At 46.2% G+C, this 21,305-nt stretch overlaps 2 protein-coding genes across 5 annotated transcripts in view; one reads left to right on the top strand and one right to left on the bottom strand.

Annotated features, from left to right (window-relative positions):
- LOC142251435 (ceramide kinase-like) overlaps positions 1-16,214 on the top strand; it is a 34,910-nt gene extending 18,696 nt beyond the window's left edge. Inside the window, exons 4-13 of one of the 2 annotated variants that reach the window (XM_075324238.1) lie at positions 1,485-1,613; positions 1,878-1,941; positions 2,079-2,224; positions 3,966-4,040; positions 6,981-7,133; positions 9,204-9,309; positions 9,453-9,511; positions 11,696-11,904; positions 12,526-12,710; positions 15,060-16,214. In XM_075324238.1, the coding sequence (XP_075180353.1) occupies positions 1,485-1,613; positions 1,878-1,941; positions 2,079-2,224; positions 3,966-4,040; positions 6,981-7,133; positions 9,204-9,309; positions 9,453-9,511; positions 11,696-11,904; positions 12,526-12,710; positions 15,060-15,111 (1,178 nt within the window). In that variant the 3' untranslated portion in view covers positions 15,112-16,214. Of the gene's footprint in view, positions 1-1,484; positions 1,614-1,877; positions 1,942-2,078; positions 2,225-3,965; positions 4,041-6,980; positions 7,134-9,203; positions 9,310-9,452; positions 9,512-11,692; positions 11,905-12,525; positions 12,711-15,059 lie in introns of both variants that reach the window. The other variant, XM_075324237.1, reaches the window with a different exon arrangement.
- Positions 16,215-18,900: 2,686 nt separating this feature from the next.
- The window catches only part of APEX2 (apurinic/apyrimidinic endodeoxyribonuclease 2), a 34,633-nt gene continuing 32,228 nt past the window's right edge, over positions 18,901-21,305 (bottom strand). For all 3 annotated transcript variants that reach the window (XM_075324233.1, XM_075324235.1, XM_075324236.1), the window contains exon 7: positions 18,901-20,069. In XM_075324233.1, the coding sequence (XP_075180348.1) occupies positions 19,146-20,069 (924 nt within the window). In that variant the 3' untranslated portion in view covers positions 18,901-19,145. The remainder of the gene's footprint in view (positions 20,070-21,305) is intronic.

The following is a 21,305-nucleotide window of genomic DNA, read 5'->3' as shown; positions in this document are numbered from 1 at the left end:
CTGTTGGCCGAACGTTCGTTCAGTGTAAAGCCCTCTCTTTCAACATTTCCATAGAGCTTGGCCAACGCTCATGTTTTCAAAGGGAAAAAGGAGAGGAAGTCGATGCCAGACACTTCTCCCATCAGCTTATCTTCCCTGAAAACAAACGGACCGGCCATTGAAATTCCAACTCTTGGGCGAGAGTTGGGAGGTCCTAAATGAGACCAGATTGAAGAGACACGTTCTGTCTTGGATGACTTTGATCTCATGCGTAATGGAGCCTTTAGACAGAAATGATCAACATCAACGCTGGTCAACTGTCCGCCACACAGTCCCCAAAGGAGCAAATGAAAGCCACCCTGTATTTATCAGTGTATGGCGATATTATTGAGAATTACTTTATAGCAGCATTATGTCCTCTAAGGGAGGACTATTTGGTTACTGCGTGATCTGTGTACTATATGGTGGTATTGTGTGGACTGTTTACAACAGACTTATCTTGGCATTACATGGCATTACGGCGGTATAATAGGGCTAGGTAGTGAGAAAATCTTGGCACTATATGACGATAAAGTGGTATTATGTGGGTTAAAAAAAATCAGTTTCACTTACAGAAAATGTCTGGGACGCCGGCTTACTCACCACCCCGGCTGGGTTGCGTCCTCCCCCTGCTGCCCTACGGTTGTCCACGTGTGGTCCTACACTCTCCTAATCTGGCGCCTGTGCACGCTACACAGGCTCTCCAGGAATGCTCTGAGGGCATGCATGCGCACACCGGCCCTCCTCTTAAAGGGCGGGCCCGCCATTTCCCAGAAGTGCCTCTTAGCCTATGGCTGAGAGGCACTATGTATTTAAGGCACCTTCCCATTAGGGGAGGTGCCTGCACGATGCTCCTAGTTAGTCTATCAGTCTGTTAGGTAGTTGTCAGGTCCCGTTATTCCTATGTCTGTCACCTGTACCTGTGCCTGCCTTCGCATACCCGTCTACCCTGCCAATGCCACCATTCCTGTCCGTACCTGTCTGCCTCAGGTAACACTACTGTACCTGTGTCCATCTCCTCTCCTAGGGGACAGCTGCCACAGTCCCGCTCACTGCCCTGGGAGTGGTAACTGGCATCTGCCTCGCGGCGGGCACTTAATTAAGCCCATCCCATCAAAGCGCAAGCCCGGATCCTCCCTTGGGTCTGTGTATATATATATATATATATGTAATATATAGTATTTTTTACCTTTTTTTTTCTTCTACATAGGCAGAATACAGACTGCTGTACTCAGTGGCCTGTATGCTGTTGATGAAAATGATAAGATCCTTGTATAATTGGACAGAATGTATATGTATATATATTTATATAGCCACAATGGAAAATTGCCTGCTCCTCTAGGTCAGTGTTTTCCCCACGTATAGGTCTGGTAACCTTACACAGCCTCTCTAGCACCGGCAATATAGTTTTATAAGATGTGATAAAGTCGTCCGCACCTTGCAATAACGCTCCTCTTTGGTGACAGGACACCCGAGGCCAAAGAAACTTCTCGTCTTCATTAACCCCTATGGAGGTCGCGGAAAAGCTTCAAGAATTTACTATAGTAAAATAAGCCACCTCTTCCTGCTGGCAGGGATTGAGACGGACGCGATTGGTAAGGATTTATAATGTAAAGTCATTAAAGGGATTTTTTATTTATATTTTCCCCCCAAGATTGAATATTGGTGGCAGGTCAAGCTGCACAAATAGTCCAATGCACTTTATTAGCTGCAGTACCAGCCACAGCCACAATCATGTGAGTGGCACTAGAGAGACCCCCACGGATCAAATATTGGTGGCTTATTATGCATTTTTTTGCTTTTAATTTGCATTTGGTATAAAAAAATAAAATATTTAATTTTCCCATTTTTTTTTATAGAAACAACTCACGCCAACCATGCGAGAGACTATATCTTGGATGCAGATTTACGCACATACGATGGGTAAGTAGATCATATAAACGTATACACCAAGTGTGGCCAATATAAAGTGAATATTCCCACCGTGCGCCCTATAGCCATTCATCACATATGTCTCTCGGGCTCGCTCTTCTCACCGGTGATGACATGGGTTTCCCCAGGCTGGTGTGTGTCGGAGGTGACGGCATGTTCAGTGAATTGCTCCACGGACTGGTGAGACGGACGCAGAGCGACAGCGGAGTCTGCGAAGACAAAGAAGATGCCAAACTGACGCCCTGCAACCTGCGGATTGGCATCATACCGGCCGGTAAGAGCCACAGCTAGTTACTAGTACTGAGCACCCGAGCATGGTAGTGCCCGCTCATCACTAGTTACCAGTACCGAGCACCCGAGCATGGTAGTGCCCGCTCATCACTAGTTACCAGTACTGAGCACCTGAGCATGGTAGTGCCCGCTCATCACTAGTTACCAGTACCGAGCACCCGAGCATGGTAGTGCCCGCTCATCACTAGTTACAAGTACCGAGCACCCGAGCATGGTAGTGCCCGCTCATCACTAGTTACCAGTACCGAGCACCCGAGCATGGTAGTGCCCGCTCATCACTAGTTACAAGTACCGAGCACCCGAGCATGGTAGTGCCCACTCATCACTAGTTACCAGTACTGAGCACCCGAGCATGGTAGTGCCCACTCATCACTAGTTACTAGTACTAAGCACCCGAGCATGGTAGTGCCCACTCATCACTAGTTACGAGTACAGAGCACCCGAGCATGGTAGTGCCCGCTCATCACTAGTTACGAGTACTGAGTATCTGAGCATGGTAGTGCCCGCTCATCACTAGTTACGAGTACTGAGCACCTGAGCATGGTAGTGCCCGCTCATCACTAGTTACAAGTACTGAGCACCCGAGCATGGTAGTGCCCGCTCATCACTAGTTACGAGTACTGAGCACCCGAGCATGGTAGTGCCCGCTCATCACTAGTTACGAGTACTGAGCACCCGAGCATGGTAGTGCCCACTCATCACTAGTTACAAGTACTGAGCACCTGAGCATGGTAGTGCCCGCTCATCACTAGTTACCAGTACTGATCACCCGAGCATGGTAGTGCCCGCTCATCACTAGTTACCAGTACTGATCACCCGAGCATGGTAGTGCCCGCTCATCACTAGTTACAAGTACTGAGCACCTGAGCATGGTAGTGCCCGCTCATCACTAGTTACCAGTACTGATCACCCGAGCATGGTAGTGCCCGCTCATCACTAGTTACCAGTACTGATCACCCGAGCATGGTAGTGCCCGCTCATCACTAGTTACAAGTACTGAGCACCTGAGCATGGTAGTGCCCGCTCATCACTAGTTACCAGTACTGAGCACCCGAGCATGGTAGTGCCCGCTCATCACTAGTTACGAGTACTGAGCACCCGAGCATGGTAGTGCCCGCTCATCAGTAGTTACGAGTACTGAGCACCTGAGCATGGTAGTGCCCGCTCATCACTAGTTACGAGTACCGAGCACCTGAGCATGGTAGTGCCCACTCATCACTACTTACTAGTATTGAGCACCCGAGCATGGTAGTGCCCGCTCATCACTAGTTACCAGTACTGATCACCCGAGCATGGTAGTGCCCGCTCATCACTAGTTACCAGTACTGATCACCCGAGCATGGTAGTGCCCGCTCATCACTAGTTACGAGTACTGAGCACCTGAGCATGGTAGTGCCCACTCATCACTACTTACTAGTACTGAGCACCCGAGCATGGTAGTGCTCACTCATTACTAGTTACCAGTACTGAGCACCTGAGCATGGTAGTGCCCGCTCATCACTAGTTACCAGTACTGAGCACCCGAGCATGGTAGTGCCCGCTCATCACTAGTTACCAGTACTGAGCACCCGAGCATGGTAGTGCCCGCTCATCACTAGTTACCAGTACTGAGCACCCGAGCATGGTAGTGTCCGCTCATCACTAGTTACCAGTACTGAGCACCCGAGCATGGTAGTGCCCGCTCATCACTAATGATAACCATCCCTCTGTCTCCTTGTCTCCAGGCTCTACTGATTGCGTATGTTTTGCAACAATGGGAATCAATGACCCTGTGACGTCAGCGCTGCACATTATTATCGGTAAGTCAGGATAAAATCACTGACTGATTAAATATTTGCATTAGTAAATTCTCTGAAAGTGACGACATCGAACCCTGAATGAATGAATGAATGAATGAATGAATGAAGGTTATAGAAACAGATCTCAATTCTTATTTGCAAAAAATCCAGACTTCATGTTTGGTTTTTCAACAGATTTTTCTGGTTGAAAATTTTTCAGCCAAAAACAGCTTCTAAAAGACACGAGGGTTTTGGCTGATTTTTATAAGGCCGAGTTGTTGCAGATTTCAGACTTTTTGGATGTGGATTTTGGCGCTGAATCCGTTAAGTGTGAACATATACTAAGATTTCCCACTTAGGTTTTCATTAGAGCTAGATTAAAAGCTTGACCCTTTTGTGATGGACGCCATGCCTGTAGGGGGTGGTCATACCGGGCTTTTAATGTTTGCTCATTGCCTTGGGGGCGGGAGGGGGGCTTTCTTGGTATAATTTATTTTAGTAGTGGAAAGTTAGCCTTGATAGGGAAGGTGACAGCAAGTATTATTCTGCACATGAGATAAAGGAGAGGAGGAGGAGGTGAGCTGTGACATCACCTATTGTGAATGGTGGATCCTGTGTTATCTACTGTATATATAGGCGTTATCAGTCATTATACAGGAAGAGAAGGAGGTGAGCTGTGACATCACCTATTGTGAATGCTGGATCCTGTTTTATCTACTGTATATAGAGGTGTTATCAGTCATACAGGAGCAGGAGGTGAGCTGTGATATCACCTATTGTGAATGCTGGATCCTGTTTTATCTACTGTATATAGAGGTGTTATCAGTCATACAGGAGCAGGAGGTGAGCTGTGACATCACCTATTGTGAATGGTGGATACTATGTTATCTACTGTATATAGAAGTGAAATCAGTGTACAGGATGGGAAGAAGGTGAGCTGTGACATCACCTATTATGAATGGATGGTGGATCCTGTGTTGTTTACTGTATATAGAAGTATTATCAGTCATTGTACAGTAGGGGGTGAGCTGTGATACCACCTATTGTGAATAGTGGATCCTGTATTATATACTGTATATAGGTGTGATCAGTCATTGTACAGAAGGAGGTGAGCTGTGATACCACCTATTGTGAATAGTGGATCCTGTATTATATACTGTATATAGGTGTGATCAGTCATTGTACAGAAGGAGGTGAGCTGTGATATCACCTATTGTGAATGGTGGATCCTGTGTTATCTACTGTATATGGAGGTGTTATCAGTGATTGTACAGAAGCAGGTGAGCTGTGACATCCCCTATTGTGAATGGTGGATCATGTATTATCTACTGTATATGGAGGTGTTAATAGTCATTATACAGGAGCAGGAGGTGAGCTGTGACATCACCTATTGTGAATAGTGGATCCTGTATTATATACTGTATATCGGTGTGATCAGTCATTGTACAGAAGGTGATCTGTGACACCACCTATTGTGAATGGTGGATCTTGGATTATCTACTGTATATAGAGGTGTTATCAGTCATTATACAGGAAGAGGAGGTGAGCTGTGACATCACCTATTGTGAATGGTGGATCCTGTATTATCTACTGTATATAGAGGTGTTATTAGTCATTATACAGGAGCAGGAGGTGAGCTGTGACATCACCTATTGTGATAGATGGATCCTGTGTTGTTTACCGTATATAGAGGTGTTATCAGTCATTGTACAGAAGGAGGTGATCTGTGACATCACCTATTGTGAATGGTGGATCCTGTATTACCTACTGATATAGAGATGTTATCAGTCATTGTACAGAAGGATGAGGTGAGCTGTGACATCACCTATGTTGAATGGTAGATCCTGTATTATATACTGTATATGGAGGTGTTATCAGTCATTGTATAGGAGAAGGTAAGCTGTGACATCACCTATTGTGAATGGTGGATCCTGTGTTATCTACTGTATGTAGAGGTGTTATCAGTCATTGTAAAGGAGGAGGATCAGGAGGTGAGTTGTGACATCACCTATTGTGAATGGTGGATCCTGTAATATATACTGTATATGGAGGTGTTATCAGTCATTGTACAGAAGGAGGTGAGCTGTGACATCACCTATTGTGAATGGTGGATCTTGTGTTATCTACTACCGTATATATAGAGGAGTTATCAGTCATTATAGAGGAAGAAGAGGTGAGCTGTGACATCACCTATTGTGAATGGTGGATCCTGTATTACCTACTGATATGGAGATGTTATCAGTCATTGTACAGGAGGAGGAGGTGAGTTGTGACATCACCTATTGTGAAGGGTAAATCCTGTGTTATCTACCGAATACAGTGGTATTACCTGTCATTGAAGCCTTGCTTGTGATGATGACACTGCTGAAAGGTCATATGTAAAGGAACAGGACGCATGGATTTAGTATTGGGTCTACTAATGACTCAGATGGCATCAGCCAATGTTGGATTTTTTTCACCCGAGGATGCAGCTCATTACTTATCAATAGCTAAAAAGTAAAACTAAAATGCCCCCACTGGTGTTTTGAACAATAACTGTCTTCTTGTTGAGGAACAGTTTTCAGCAGACTCCTTATCATCAGAGGCAGGATTACAATGACCCATAACATCTCTATACACTGCTGATAAAATAAGATTCACCAGTCACAATAGGAATGGTCACAGTTACACTTCCCTTCAAAATGACATTTTGCACACGCTCATTAGATGCTTCAATACAAAAGATAGGGTCAGTCTGTTCATGTACATGTGTTGTTTCCTGAAACAGCAAAAAGTAAGATGAAAAAAGCCCAAGTGTTGACTACTATTGCACAATCACAATCTGGGTTGGATGAGATGAGCGTTGTTATTGAGGTGCTACTTAGTCCCGGGAGAAGAAGGAAATTTGAAGGGTTAAAGCTCAATGTCTTCTATCTAAAGATATGAGGAGACGTGGATCGACGTGGCTTTGTTCTATTGTAGGTGATACACAGCCAATGGATGTTTGTGCTTCGTATCACGATGGAGAACTCATGAAATATTCGGTGTCACTGATCGGCTATGGCTTTTTTGGGGATGTCCTAAAGGAGAGTGAAAGCATGCGCTGGGTGGGACCGATGCGATATGACCTGGCAGGTAAGAGCGGCAGAAAACCATTGCCTAACATAAGATTTACGGCTATGGGTGCAAGGAAATTAGAAGGGTTTACTGACTACAGTGAACAGTAAAGCTCCTCTGGCTGTTATAACCTGCTGCACACGTCAATGGCCACACAACAGCTTCTGACCACAGCTTAGCCCGTTCCTCATGGGCAATGGCCTTCAGGTCTCTTATATTCTCGGGTGTGCACAATAGAATTTCTTTGGGGTTTAAGTCAGGTGACAATGTCGGCCTCGACTGAAACTTCTGGGACTTCTTCATTTAGTTATGCTTCGGATTATTGTGGATTTGGAAAGCTCAATCACTTAGGATTTCCTGATACTTGTCACCTTGCCCTTGCAGATCCAGAGCATCACTGGGCCACTGCCATGCTTCACTGTAGGCATCCCCTAGCCATTGCCATGCTTCACTGTAGGCATCCCCTAGCCACTGCCATGCTTCACTGTAGGAATCCCCAAGCCACCACCATGACTCACTGTAGGCATCCCCAAGCCACCACCATGCTTTACTGTAGGCATCCCCAAGCCACTGCCATAATTTACTGTAGGTATCCCTAGCCACGCCCTGCTTCACTGTAGGTATCCTAGAGCCACCACCCTGCTTCACTGTAGGCATTACCGAGCCACCGCCATGCTTCCCTGTAGGAGTCACTGAGCCATCACCCTGCTTCATTGTAGGTGTAAATGAGCCACCACCCTGCTTCACTGTAGGCAGCCCCCACAATGTTTCACTGTAGGAGCCACCGCGCCATTGCCCTACTTCACTGTAGTCATCCCCAGCCAGGTCTCAGCCCTGCTTCACTGTAGGCATTCTGCCTGAGCCACTGCCCTGCTTCACTGTAGGTATCCCTGAGCCACCACCTTGCTTCACTGTAGAAATCACTGAGCCATCGCCCTGCTTCATTGTAGGTGTATATTAGCCACCAGTGAACAAAGGAATAATCCAGCTTCACGTTTCCATAAAAACACAGCTTTAATGATAAACTTTTTTAAGATAGAAAGAATATTTTTCCTGTTAGAAAGATAAGCCACTAAAGTATACCATCTCTGAGTCAGGAAAAATCCAAAGGTTCTTTAAACCGCACACCAGATGCGTTTCGTTTCAAGCACATAGCTCTTAGACCTTGGTGAACAGGGTATACATATGAGCCACCACCCTGTTTCACTGTAGGCATCCCCCAGCCACCAGAATGCTTCACTGTAGGAGCCACCGAGCCATTGCCCTACTTTACTGTAGGCATCCCCGATCCACCACTCTGCTTCACTGTAGGAGTCACCGAGCCATTGCCCTACTTCACTGTAGGCATCCCCGAGCCACCACTCTGCTTCACTGTAGGAGTCACCGAGCCATCGCCCTGCTTCACTGTAGGAGTCACCGAGCCATCGCCCTGCTTCACTGTAGGAGTCACCGAGCCATCGCCCTGCTTCACTGTAGGAGTCACCGAGCCATTGCCCTACTTCACTGTAGGCATCCCCGAGCCACCACTCTGCTTCACTGTAGGAGTCACCGAGCCATCACCCTGCTTCACTGTAGGAGTCACCGAGCCATCGCCCTGCTTCACTGTAAGCGTAAAGGAGCCACCACCCTGCTTCACTGTAGGCATCCCCGAGCCACCAAGTTTTATTGTAGGTGCCGCCAAGCTTCACTGTAGGCATCACCAAACCACTGCCATGTTTCACTTTAAAGGCCCCGTCACACACACACACACAGATAAATCTGTGGCAGATCTGTGGTTGTAGTGAAATTGTGGACAATCAGTGCCAGGTTTGTGGCTGTGTACAAACGGAACAATATGTCCATGATTTCACTGCAATTACAGATCTGCCAAAGATTTATCTGTGTGTGTGACGGGCCCTTAAGTGTCACCAAGCCACCGCCCCGTTTCACTGTAGGTGACACCAAGCTACTACCAAAATTCACTGTAGACATCACTGAGCCACCGAGCTAGTGCCATGCTTCATTATAGGCACAGTGTGCTTTTCCATGTTTACTTCATCCTTTATCAGGTTTAGTTAATGCTGAACCATATGTTTTTTTTCCTCTTAGGCATAAAAATGGTGCTCAGTAACCAATCATATAGAGGAACAGTAGAATTCCTGGAGGCCGAGAACAGCAACTCCAACCCAAGAGACAACACTCGCTGCAGGACGGGGTAATACTCGCCGTCCTCCACCCTCTTACATGTATTTGCATACTAGACAACATATAGCTACAGAAGACAGGATAACATACAATACATTACTTCCATTTACACGTACACCATCGTTTCATATATTTCTTTATTATCATTTTTAGGTGTCTTGTCTGTTCCGAGTCATCAGACAGATTACGAGAGGTGGAAGAAGAATCTTCAAGTAAGTCTTGATGTTCTTCTGGTTGACTCTTCACTCCCTCATACAGAAATCGTCAATCAGAAATGGCTGTATTGCTTTTGGATAAGATTACGTGTACTATTGTTCAAAAAGGCAGCTTTGGCCCTGGGCTGTCCTACTAGAACGATTCATAATGGACATTGGGTACGGTGGGCTGGTTAGTACTCTGGGGAAAGCCCTGGCCCTCCAGGATCAATGCTATTAGTTTGAAAGCCCAAAGTGCGAAGTGCTCCAGGAGTGGTGACCCTAGGGTGCCTTAATTCACTAGGTCTGAAAATTCGACGAATTTTGGCATATTTACATAAGCACTTAGTTATTTGATTCTTGTTACCGGACACACCCTTAATCCAGCTCTTCTTGCAAGGATATGACATTTTTTTAATTCCCGGTGGAAAGTCCAAGAAGAACTATACTGTGGAAACCTTCACTATTTATTTTTGTCACTGTTTTGTGTGTACACTTTCATGTGTGTCCATCACTACGAACTTTCAAATGATGGTCTAGGGGGGAAGGAGAAGTGTTTAGCTCTCAGGTTCCTCCGCACCTGATCCAACTCTCCTCTCTCGCAAGGGGAGTAGACAGTCTATGTCTCCTAGTTCTTGCTTGGGGTGGCTCCCTTTGATGGCCTAGTGGAGGGTGGGGATAGGGTTTGGCAATTAGGTTTTGTTCCGCCCTGACCCAACTCTCCTCTCGGGAGGGGAAAGGTCAGTCAATGACTTCTAGTTCTTGATTGGGGTGGCTCCCTTCGATGGTCTAGGGGAGGGTGTGGGGACGGGGGTGGGTGGGTGGAGTGTTTGGCTATCAGATTTTGCTCTCCCCTTACCTGACTCATCTCTCGTGAGGGAGTAGACACTCGTTGGCTCCTAGTTCTTGCTTGGGGTGGCTCCCTTTGATGGTCTGGGTGGAGTGTTTGGCCCTCAGGTTCCACTCCCCCCTGACTCTCCTCTCTCAGGAAGGCAGTGGACAGTCAATGGCTCCTAGTTCTTGCTTGGGGTGGCTCACTTTGATGGTCTAGAAGAGGGTCGAGTGTAGTGTTTGGCCCTCCGGTTCTGCTCCCACCTGACCCGATTCTCCTCTCTCGGGAGGGGAGTAGACACTCGATGGCTCCTAGTTCTTGCATGGGGTGGCTCACTTTGATGGTCTAGAAGAGGGTCGAGTGTAGTGTTTGGCCCTCAGGTTCTGCTCCCACCTGACCCGATTCTCCTCTCTCGGGAGGGGAGTAGACACTCGATGGCTCCTAGTTCTTGCTTGGGGCGGCTTCCTTTGATGGTCTGGGGGTGAGTGAGGTTGGAAGGGGATTTGACCCTCAGGTTTTGCTCCCTCCTGACTCAATTCTTCTCTCTCGGGAGGGGAGTATACAGTCGACAGCTCCTAGTTCATGCTTGGGGTGGCTCCCTTTGATGGTCTAGGGGACTGTGGGGGTGAGTGTTTGGCCTTCAGGTTCTGCTCTCCTCTGACCTAACTCTCCTATCTCAGGAGGTTAGTCGACAGATGATGGCTCCAAAGTTCTTGCTTGGGGTGGCAGCCTGTGCACATATTCAGGCAAAATGAGCCTCCCTGGGATTCGAATAAGGAAGGCAACTAGTCCATGACCCTCGCTAAGTCCTTCTGGCTCGGAGGAGTGGTAAATGGTTTTGTGGGCCCTTCTCCTATTGGAGAGGGTGTCCAGTAGACCAGCATCCTTGTGCACTTTTTTGAGGCACTATTAGTCACTTTTTTAGCGCACTTGGGTGGAGAGCACAATCTAGAGCTTTCAATTTAAACAAAAAATATAAGCCATGAATATCAGATCATAGATGGTACTTTGACTCCTGGCAATAGGCCAGGATAGGCACCAGAACTGGTAACTGATTCTAGCTGCTGTGATTCGAGACAACTCTGATTGCAGCAGATTAAACCCTTAGATGCAGCTATCAATCGTGACAGCAGCATTTAGGAGGTTTGGAGCAGCAGCAAATGATAATAGAAAATGTTGGGAGACAAATTATCCTGTGAAACCACGATAAAAACGTACACAAATGTGGGCCCTGATGTCTCAATGCAAAAAAAAAACAAATTACACGTTCTGTGCCAAGTTCTCCTGGACAACCCCTTTAAGGCATAAGATAGAACTAGAAACTTCTTAAAAACGGTGCACAACCTCATGGCTCTTTTCTTGTTTAGCAGTTTCTGACTTGGACAACTGGAAGAAGGTGACTGGTTCATTCTTGGCCATCCACATTACAGGAATGTCCAGCGCTTGTCCCAAGAGTCAAGATGGCGTATCCCCCACGGCACACTTAGCCGATGGGACTGCTGACCTTATCCTGGTGCATGAAAGCAGCATATTTCAGTTCCTGAGACACCTCAGCCGACACACTAATCGCAAAGACCAGGTAAACATCGAGAGGGTGAAAACAGTCATGAGGCCACCTGTGACGGGGTCCTTTTCCGATATCACACACTCAACAGAGCCGAGAGATGAGTGAGCAATTCAAAGTTCCTTTATTCCATGCAACCCAGAGGGTTCATAAAAATAATCCACCAAACAGAGGGTAAAATAGTCCAGGAACACGAACATAGTCCAGTAAGGGATAAATGTCCACGTCTCTCTGGGAAGCCTCAGCTTCCTCCACAGAGGATAAATCAGTCACAATCCTCCAGCAGTCCTTTTCCAGGAAAATCGGCGTATCTCAGCGGCTCTCTGGGGTGCTGCCTGTAGCCGCAGCTTCTAACCCCAGAGGATGAATCCCTCTGCTTCTCTTGTAGTTCCCAGCCAGACTGACCAATCTCCCAAGTAAACAAAGAGTTTAGGTGAATCCCAGGCCCCCTCCCCCAGACTTAGGAACAAAAGTCCAGCAGGGGGTGATTAACCTAACTTAACAGGACAACGTACACAGAATGGACAGAGCACCACGCCCAAAATACGAACCCACACAAAACCCACCATTATAGAACCATTAGCCCTACACAATTTTATTCCGACCGTACACTCATTACATATTCTATCCTGACAGTTTGCCTTGCCCAACGTGGAGGTGCACCGGATCCGCGCGATTCGCTTCACCCCCGAAGAATTTGACGAGGAAGGGCTGATCCGTCGTCAGAAGAGATTTCTGGTGTGCCCATGCGGGAGCCCATCAGCCACCAGCACGTGGAACTGTGACGGAGAGATCCTGAACTGCTCACAGCTCAATGTCAGGTGAGCAGACGCAACGATCGCCAATGGTGCCAATAGAAGGATCCTTTGGAACGCATATAACAATTATTGACAAATGGAATTTTATGTATAAACCAAAGAATAAAGAGTCATCCGATGGAACGGGAGAAACTCAATGGGGCACAAATTGGAAAGAATTTATCATTATGATGAGAACCACCTCCTGTCTGTAAGGCAACTTGCCACACCGTGAGCCATCGCGCCTGCAACAAGGTCACCAATACTTTTTTTAAGGCAGTGACTAAGGGGACTTATCCAACACCACTCGGTTTTTGGCTCTCTTCCATAGACTTGAACAGGTGTCCCATGTCGGGGGTTGACGACACCCAACTGGTTTCACAAGGAAAAGGAAGCCATCGCCCAATAGCTGAGTGCTAAGGTTTGCAACGGGGGCCCAACAATGACCTTTGGAAACCTTTTAGACGGAGGCTCAAAGGCTTCTTGTCTCATCAGTAGAAGGCTAGGGGGAACAGGACGACTTTGGCCGTGTCAGCAAAATTTGCTTGATGCCAATGCTACATTGCGGTGTTATAGAAGTGAGTTCGATACCTACAAGGAAGTTGCAAAAATTTGGTTTTTATGCAACTTGGTTGTCACTGGCAGGGTAGTGTAGATGTTGCAATGTGACTCCATTCACTTCTATAGCTACGCAATGCTGTTGCGGCCAAAGTTGCACTGCAGCCCTAGCCTTAAGCTGGCCATACATATTGGCTGATTATTCAACCGACAGCTTTCTCAACCCCTGAAAATACAGGCACGCTCGGCTTGGCGGAGCATTCCGGTGTTCTCTATGGGAATTTCAGCCAGAACTATTTGGCAGCAGTGTATTTGTCCGCAGACCCGCCCTATCCTTATGGCCTCCAACATAATTTGTTGAGAAATATAAGATGGTCTGCCTATCCCGGCGGGTATCTAATGTGATTAGGATCCTTAAAGAGAACCAACCACCAGGATTTTCATATATAAAATAAACCCAGTGCTATACTGGTGCTATCATGCTGATTCTATACATACCTTTAGTTGTGAGATCGGATGTATAGTTTCTGAAATACAGGCAAGTAAAGTTTGTGAAATGCACTGTTACTTGATTGACAGCAGCTACAGAATATCTAATAGGCTGGTCAGGTTTTGCTTGTTATTCCCGCCCCTGTCTGCCTGCCTGTCTCTTATTACAGGGGGAAGAGGGCGGGAGAAAGGGCAGGCAGACAGGGGCGGGAATAACAAGCAAAATGCTACCCACCTATTTGATTGATAGCAGCAACAGAATATCTAATAACAGTGCATTTCACAAACTTTACTTGCCTGTATTTCAGAAACTATACATCCGATCTCACAACTAAAAGTATATATAGAATCCGCCTGATAGCGCCGGTATAGCACTGGCTTTAGTTTATATATGAAAATCCTGGTGGTTGGTCCCCTTTAAGGATCCTAATCACATTAGAGAACCGCGGGGATAGGCAGACCATCTTATGTGTATGGAGGGCTAGTGGCAAATTATGATGGCGGTCGTAAGGATCGCACCGTTCTGACTTTAGTTTACACATGAAAAATCCTGGTGGTTGGTGCGTTTTAAAGGAAACCCGTCACCAGATTTGGTGACTATAAGCTGCAGCTACCACCAGTGAGCTCTTATATACATCATGTTAGAATGCTGTATATAAGAGCACAGGCCACTGCGTAGAACATAAAGCTCTTTATAATACTTACCAAGGGGGTCGCTCTGGTGCACACTGGTATCGTTCTCCGGGACTGGTGCTTCCTCTTTTGGCCATCTTCGTTTTCCTTCTTCTGAAGCCAGCGTGCATGACGCAACCTACGTCATACACACTTGCCGGCTCTGAGGTCCTGCGTAGGCGCACTGAGCAGGGCAGATCAAAGTGCTCGTGCGCAGGACCTCAATGCCGGCCTGTGTGTATGTCGTAGGACACATCATGCACCCAGGCTTCAGAAGAAGGAGAACAAAGATGGCCGAAAGAGGAGGCGCCGGTCCCGGAGAACAGTGCCACCCATTTGACCAGTCTGCACCGGAGTGACCCCCTAGGTAAGTATTATAAAGTGTTGTTTTATGTTCTACACAGCGGCCTGGGCTCTTATATACACCATTCTAACAAGCTGTATATAAGAGCTCACTAGTGGTGGCCGCAGCTTATAGGCCCCAAATCTGGTGACAGGTTCCCTTTAAAAACGCAATATACAGCCATAGGTAAGTATTTCAATGTGTTATATAAATGATTAAAAAAAAAACCTATGCAATATCATTAAATAATTATGTGATAAAAGATGGTGGACGGTCATAGAATGATTTTTAATCATCCTCCTATATTGCAGGGTACATCACCAGCTCATCCGGTTGTTCGCTCGGGGTATTGAAGACACGTAACTGCGGACAATTTCCTATATTACCCCTGTAAGGGGTTAAATTTCCAGGTGACACACCTGCCCATGAAAACTGATATCTACGACAAGCTGCTGGCACAGCAATCCCTGCTTACACCTGATGCCTGCGGGCCAGGCACTGCCCGACGCCGGGGATCGAAAACTGCCGAGCACTTAAAGAGTCTTTCCCAGGAAATGCTGCGTCTCCAGCAAGATCCTGGCAGCTAAAGGGTTAAGGCGCCTTCGATTATTTCAATAGTACCGATATTTAAGCATTTTCCCCCCCATAATGATAACCTTAATGTTGCTAATTTATGAACGCTGAGGATCCGTGACAAGCCTGGAGCTTGTAGGTGATATTTATATGTGTGTGTGATTATAGGGTTATCCCGCGTCCAGGTATGAGGGCAGGAGAGTTATTAAAGATTGCAAGGAGCTGGTTTTTTGGGGGGATCCACCCAATTTCCCGGGCACACACTTGGCTAATAATTAAAATGATTACTCCTGAATCAGAATTGTATAAAGCAGCTTTGGTTCTGCTTTGGAGATACCTTTGATGACTGCCGGTCACATTTAAAGGGATTTTTTCCCTTTTTCTAAATGGGTATTATCGGATAGTGCTCGTAAAATTTAGCACAATTGTAATTTACTGTTTATTAAAATCTTGTACCGTTCTTGAGATATTAGCAATTTTGTTTTGTTTACAGCTCGTTGCCTTGGGAGACCGACCACCGCTGCTGGACAACAAAACATTTACAGCGCTTACAAGCTATTTTATATTACGATTGTAAGCGTTTTAAAGCTGGCAAAGATCGCCAGAGTGCACTGTGACCTCCTAATGCCGACCAGCTTCAGAGAAGTGTTTACAAGCTAGATAGCAGCAGTGGTCGGTCTCCTAGGCAACCAAAAGAAAACGGATAATATCTTTAGAACGGATGAAAATTTTAACAAGCAGTAAATTGCAATTTTTCTTGTCTTTATGAGCTCTGTCTGTTAATATCCATCTATAAAAATGGGAATAACCCTTTAAAATCGATTGTGTCACAAACTATTGTGGAAGATGATGATAGAAAATCATTAGGTCTATTTTAATAAATTTTCTCTTTTTCAAACCATTTGTTGATTGATTATTTTTTATTTTATTTAAAGGGTTCCAAACTATTGCAAAATTAAATATATAAATATATTTTTCGTATTTTTTTTTTTTTTTTTTTAGGTTTTGTAAATTTTACCAAAAATAAAACAGAAAATGTAAAATAAAATTGCTATAAAAAAAAAAAAAAAAAAAAAAATAATATGGAAAAATCCCAATGGGACAGATTTATCAAGAATGTGTGTTTGCTGCCATTAGCAACCACAGTATAGATAGTTTGCATACACGAGGCCCAATGCCAGCTCTTAAGGGTGGTCTTTTCTTTCCGTCATTGCCTGCCTCGATTGAAAAACCCTACAGAATAGGTTGGTGCTATAATAAAGGTTATTATAATAGACAATGAATCTGGAAAATGGGGGGGTATGTGGTATATGGGAAGGGATTTGTGAATACTGCTAATGTTAGAGCGCCACCTAGTGGACACAATACAGTCGGGTGGTGCCTTACTGTGCGGTTTTATTTCCTTATTGCTGTGGTGCTAACGTTTGCACAAAGCATATGAGAACTTGGAACTTGTGACACTTATATGTTTGCTTTTGTGATAGAAAATGTGTTATGCGTATGAAGACTATTGACCAATACAGGTACGCCAACTCTAGAGAGCAACTGACCGCAAACCACCGGTAGAGGGAAGGTAGAGAGCAACTGACCGCAAACCACAAGTAGAGAGAAACTGACCACCAACCCCAGGTGGATGGTAGGTAGAGAGCAACTGATAGCAAACCACACAGGTGGAGGACAGGTAGGGAAAAACTGATTGAGAACCTGGGGTGGAGGGTTACGTAGAGAGCAACTGGCCACAAACCACAGGTGACAGGAAGGTAGAAAAACTAAGAACCACAGATGGATGGCAGGTAGAGAGCAACTGACTGCAAACTACAGGTGGATGGTAGGTAGAGAGAAACTGACCGAAAACCACAGGTGGGGGAAGGTAGAGGTAAACTGAGAACAAGAGGTGGATGGCAGGTAGAGAGCAACTAACTGCAAATCACAGGTAAAAGGCAAGTAGAGAGCAAATGACCACAAACCACAGGTGGGGGAAGGTAGAGAAACTGAGAACAAGAGGTGGAGGTAAGGTAGAGAGCAACTGACTGTAAACCACAGGTAGATGGTAAGTAGAGAGCAACTGACCGCAAACCACAAGTAGAGAGAAACTGACCACAAACCCCAGGTGGATGGTAGGTAGAGAGCAACTGACTGTAAACCACAGGTGGACAGTTAGAGAGCAACTGATCGTAAACTACAGGTGGAGGGAAGGTAGAGAGAAACCGATTGAGAACCTTGGGTGGAGGGTAGGTAGAGAGCAACTGGCCACAAGCCACAGGTAGAGAGAAATTGACCGCAAACCCAAGGTGGATGGAAGGTAGAGAACAGCTGACCGCAAACTACAGGTGACGGGAAGGTAGAAAAACTAAGAACCAGTGGTGGAGGGTAGGTAGAGAGCAACTGACCGCAAACCACATAAGTAGAGGGATGGTAGAGAAGCTAACTGAGAACAAGAGGTGGAAGGTAGGTAGAGAGCAACTGACCACAAACTACAGGTGGAGGAAAGGTAGAGATAAACTGAGAACAAGAGGTGGAGGGAAGGTAGAGAGCAACTGACCGCAAACCACTGGTACAGAGACACTGACCGCAAACCCCAGGTGGATGGTAGGTAGAGAGCAATTGACCGCAAACTACAGGTGATGGGAAGGTAGAAAAACTAAGAACCAGGGTTGGAGGGTAGGTAGAGAGCAACTGACCGCAAACCACAGGTAGAGGGAAGGTAGAGCGCAACTGACTGCAAACCACTGGTGGAAGGCAGGTAGAGAGCAACTGTCCGCAAACTACAGGTGGGGGAAGGCAGGTAGAAAGCAACTGACCGCAAACCACAAGTAGAGGTATGGTAGAGATAAATTAACTGAAAAGAAACGGTGGAGGGAAGATAGAGAGCAACTGACCGCAAAGCACAGATGGATGTAAGAGAGCTAATGACCATAAACCACAGGTGGATGTCAAGTAGAAAGCAACTGATTGCAAACCACAGGTATCGAGCAACTGACTGCAACGCACAGGTGCAGGGTAAGTAGATAGCAACTGACTGTGGATCACACGTGGAGAGTAGCTAGAGAGTGACAGCCCCTATACTACACACCTAGGACCTGCTTCCCCCTCTGTAGTCTTCCAGGTTCATGGTAAGGGGTCTGTGCCGAGTGGGACCCTGGCAGTGAGCTACGTCCCCCATGCTTGCTGTAAATCGGTCACAGTAGTCCCTTTCACCAGACACTAGGGTAACAGCGCTATATCAGTATATTCACCAGGAGACGCTCGGGATATTTTCATCAGTTTTTTTGTCCTCATATGTGAAAAACGGATGATAAAGACTGACTTGTGAATCTGCCCTCTCAGGTTTTATGATCACCGTTAAAGGGGTTGGCCAGTACTTTTATATTGATGGCCACTCCTTAAGATGGGTACCCCACTGATCTCATATTGGTGACCATCTAAATAAAGTGCAATGTGTCATCGAAAAAAAAAAAAGTCTCGAATTCAGCAGGATCTGTAAAAGTGTCCATAATGTGACACCTTAAATGCGGCTCGGTCATAAAGTTTCATCCCGGGATAATAAACCACAACTTTTTGTAGATATTTTATTAGCGGAACAAGTGCAAAAAGTTATAATTATTTTATAAAAATATTTAAAAAAAAAATCATTTTTATAATTAGGGATTTTTACAAGGGGTTTAGGCTTAAAAAGTTCCAATAAAACAAAATTTTGCAGCTTCCTCCTATTCCCCTCAATGGAGCCGAGCTGCAAAGAACAGACCTAACCCTTGTTTTTCTAATTCGGATCCACCCCATGTAATAAAGTGTCCTGAATTTCGCGCCCATGCACAATGTAGTGATCAGACATCTCCAGATTTTTTGTTGACCCACAGAAAAAAGTTGCATCGTGCCTGAGGGTTGGACGTGTGGCCTTCGGGCCGGGCACAGACATAGAACTGTCGGCCGCAGTTAGGACCGGCCTTCTTTACTGTTCGCAAGACACAGGGCTCTCCGTGTCCCTTACAGTTGGGCGGGGGAGGTGGTCCCTTTAGAAGGGTCTTCCAGAAGGCACTTTGCTGTTGGTTCCCGTTCTGAGTCCCGGAGGTCGGGGCACGTTGTGTGGTCACCTCCTTCACGTTCTCATCAGTGGAATGATTCTTGCCTTCATCTGAAGTTCTTGGTTTGGAGATCACAGGTTTGAAGAAACCGAGCAGATTGACTTGCCCACCCTTGGGACCTGGTTTAGCTTTCTTACCATTATTAACATGGACCTTCTCAGTTGTCCTCTTTCGAGCAGAACTATTTTCGGAGCCTGCACTTGACGACTGAGAGTCCTTGGTTTCTCCAGCACAAACTTCAAGATCTTTGCTCTTTTTGACAAGGAACTGAGAAAGTTTCTGCTGCCGACCAGCGAATTCAGGCAGGTATTTGGTGCATAGTGATGGGCATTTGTCAGCTGCCAACGGCCAACAGCTCATCAGTGCCTTAACGGGACAATGGTCAGATCCTTCAACCTCTGGCATAATGATGGAATCCAAAAACTCAGCTTCCACCAGTTTTCTGTTGGCCAGGATATAGTCTATGCGAGTGCCATAGTTGGTCTGCCGAGCTCCAGACGCAGAGCACCAGCATGTAAAGGCATTCTTCTGCGTGGGGTGGAAGTATCGGAAGCTGTCCAGAAACCGGCCAGAGTTTGGATCGTCGGAAACTTCCGTTTTAGATACAAGAGGGTCAACGAGGAACTGGTTCAACCATTGACGTCCCGGGTTCTCTTCAATCACTTCCTAAAATGTAGATGTGAACGCAAATAAAGCCTGGAATTCAATTATATAAACCATATCTATTATATAAAGCTGAGTGTGTGTATGTGTGTATGTATGTATGCATGCATGTATGCATGCATGCATGCATGCCCACTAAAGGAATTCACACCATCGCAGGTACAGTCACAAAATTTTGAACCGACGCTCTATTTTACTCAGGGAACGTCATTGACTATGTTTTGAGGGGAAATTTTAACCCCACACTTTACAGTTATCCGCCAAAAAAACTGCCTCCATTAAAGTCAAGGAACCTGGGAGCCACAATGCAGCCAGAACTTCAGAAGAAAGCGCAGCCACGCCCTGAAATTGAATGTTCGCGTGTCACAATGCAGCCAAGGGGAAAGACAGGAACAGGGAAAGACAGGAACAGGGAAAGACAGGAACAGGGAAAGACAGGAACAGGGAAAGACAGGAACAGGGAAAGACAGGAACAGGGAAAGACAGGAACAGGGAAAGACAGGAACAGGGAAAGACAGGAACAGGGAAAGACAGGAACAGGGAAAGACAGGAACAGGGAAAGACAGGAACAGGGAAAGACAGGAACAGGGAAAGACAGGAACAGGGAAAGACAGGAACAGGGAAAGACAGGAACAGGGAAAGACAGGAACAGGGAAAGACAGGAACAGGGAAAGACAGGAACAGGGAAAGACAGGAACAGGGAAAGACAGGAACAGGGAAAGACAGGAACAGGGAAAGACAGGAACAGGGAAAGACAGGAACAGGGAAAGACAGGAACAGGGAAAGACAGGAACAGGGAAAGACAGGAACAGGGAAAGAGAGAAAGACAGGAACAGAGAAAGAGAGAAAGACAGGAACAGAGAAAGAGAGAGGGACAGGAACAGAGAAAGAGAGAGGGACAGGAACAGAGAAAGAGAGAGGGACAGGAACAGAGAAAGAGAGAGGGACAGGAACAGAGAAAGAGAGAGGGACAGGAACAGAGAAAGAGAGAGGGACAGGAACAGAGAAAGAGAGAGGGACAGGAACAGAGAAAGAGAGAGACAGAGACAGGGACAGAGAAAGAGAGAGACAGGGACAGAGAGGGACAGAGAGGGACAGAGAGGGACAGAGAGGGACAGAGAGGGACAGAGAGGGACAGAGAGGGACAGAGAGGGACAGAGAGGGACAGAGAGGGACAGAGAGGGACAGAGAGGGACAGAGAGGGACACTGGGAGAGAAACAGAGAGACAGTTACTATCC

This window comes from Anomaloglossus baeobatrachus, chromosome 9, assembly GCF_048569485.1.
Source record: "Anomaloglossus baeobatrachus isolate aAnoBae1 chromosome 9, aAnoBae1.hap1, whole genome shotgun sequence".
Lineage (NCBI taxonomy): Eukaryota > Metazoa > Chordata > Amphibia > Anura > Aromobatidae > Anomaloglossus > Anomaloglossus baeobatrachus.
This window is presented reverse-complemented; position numbering and strand designations above follow the sequence as displayed.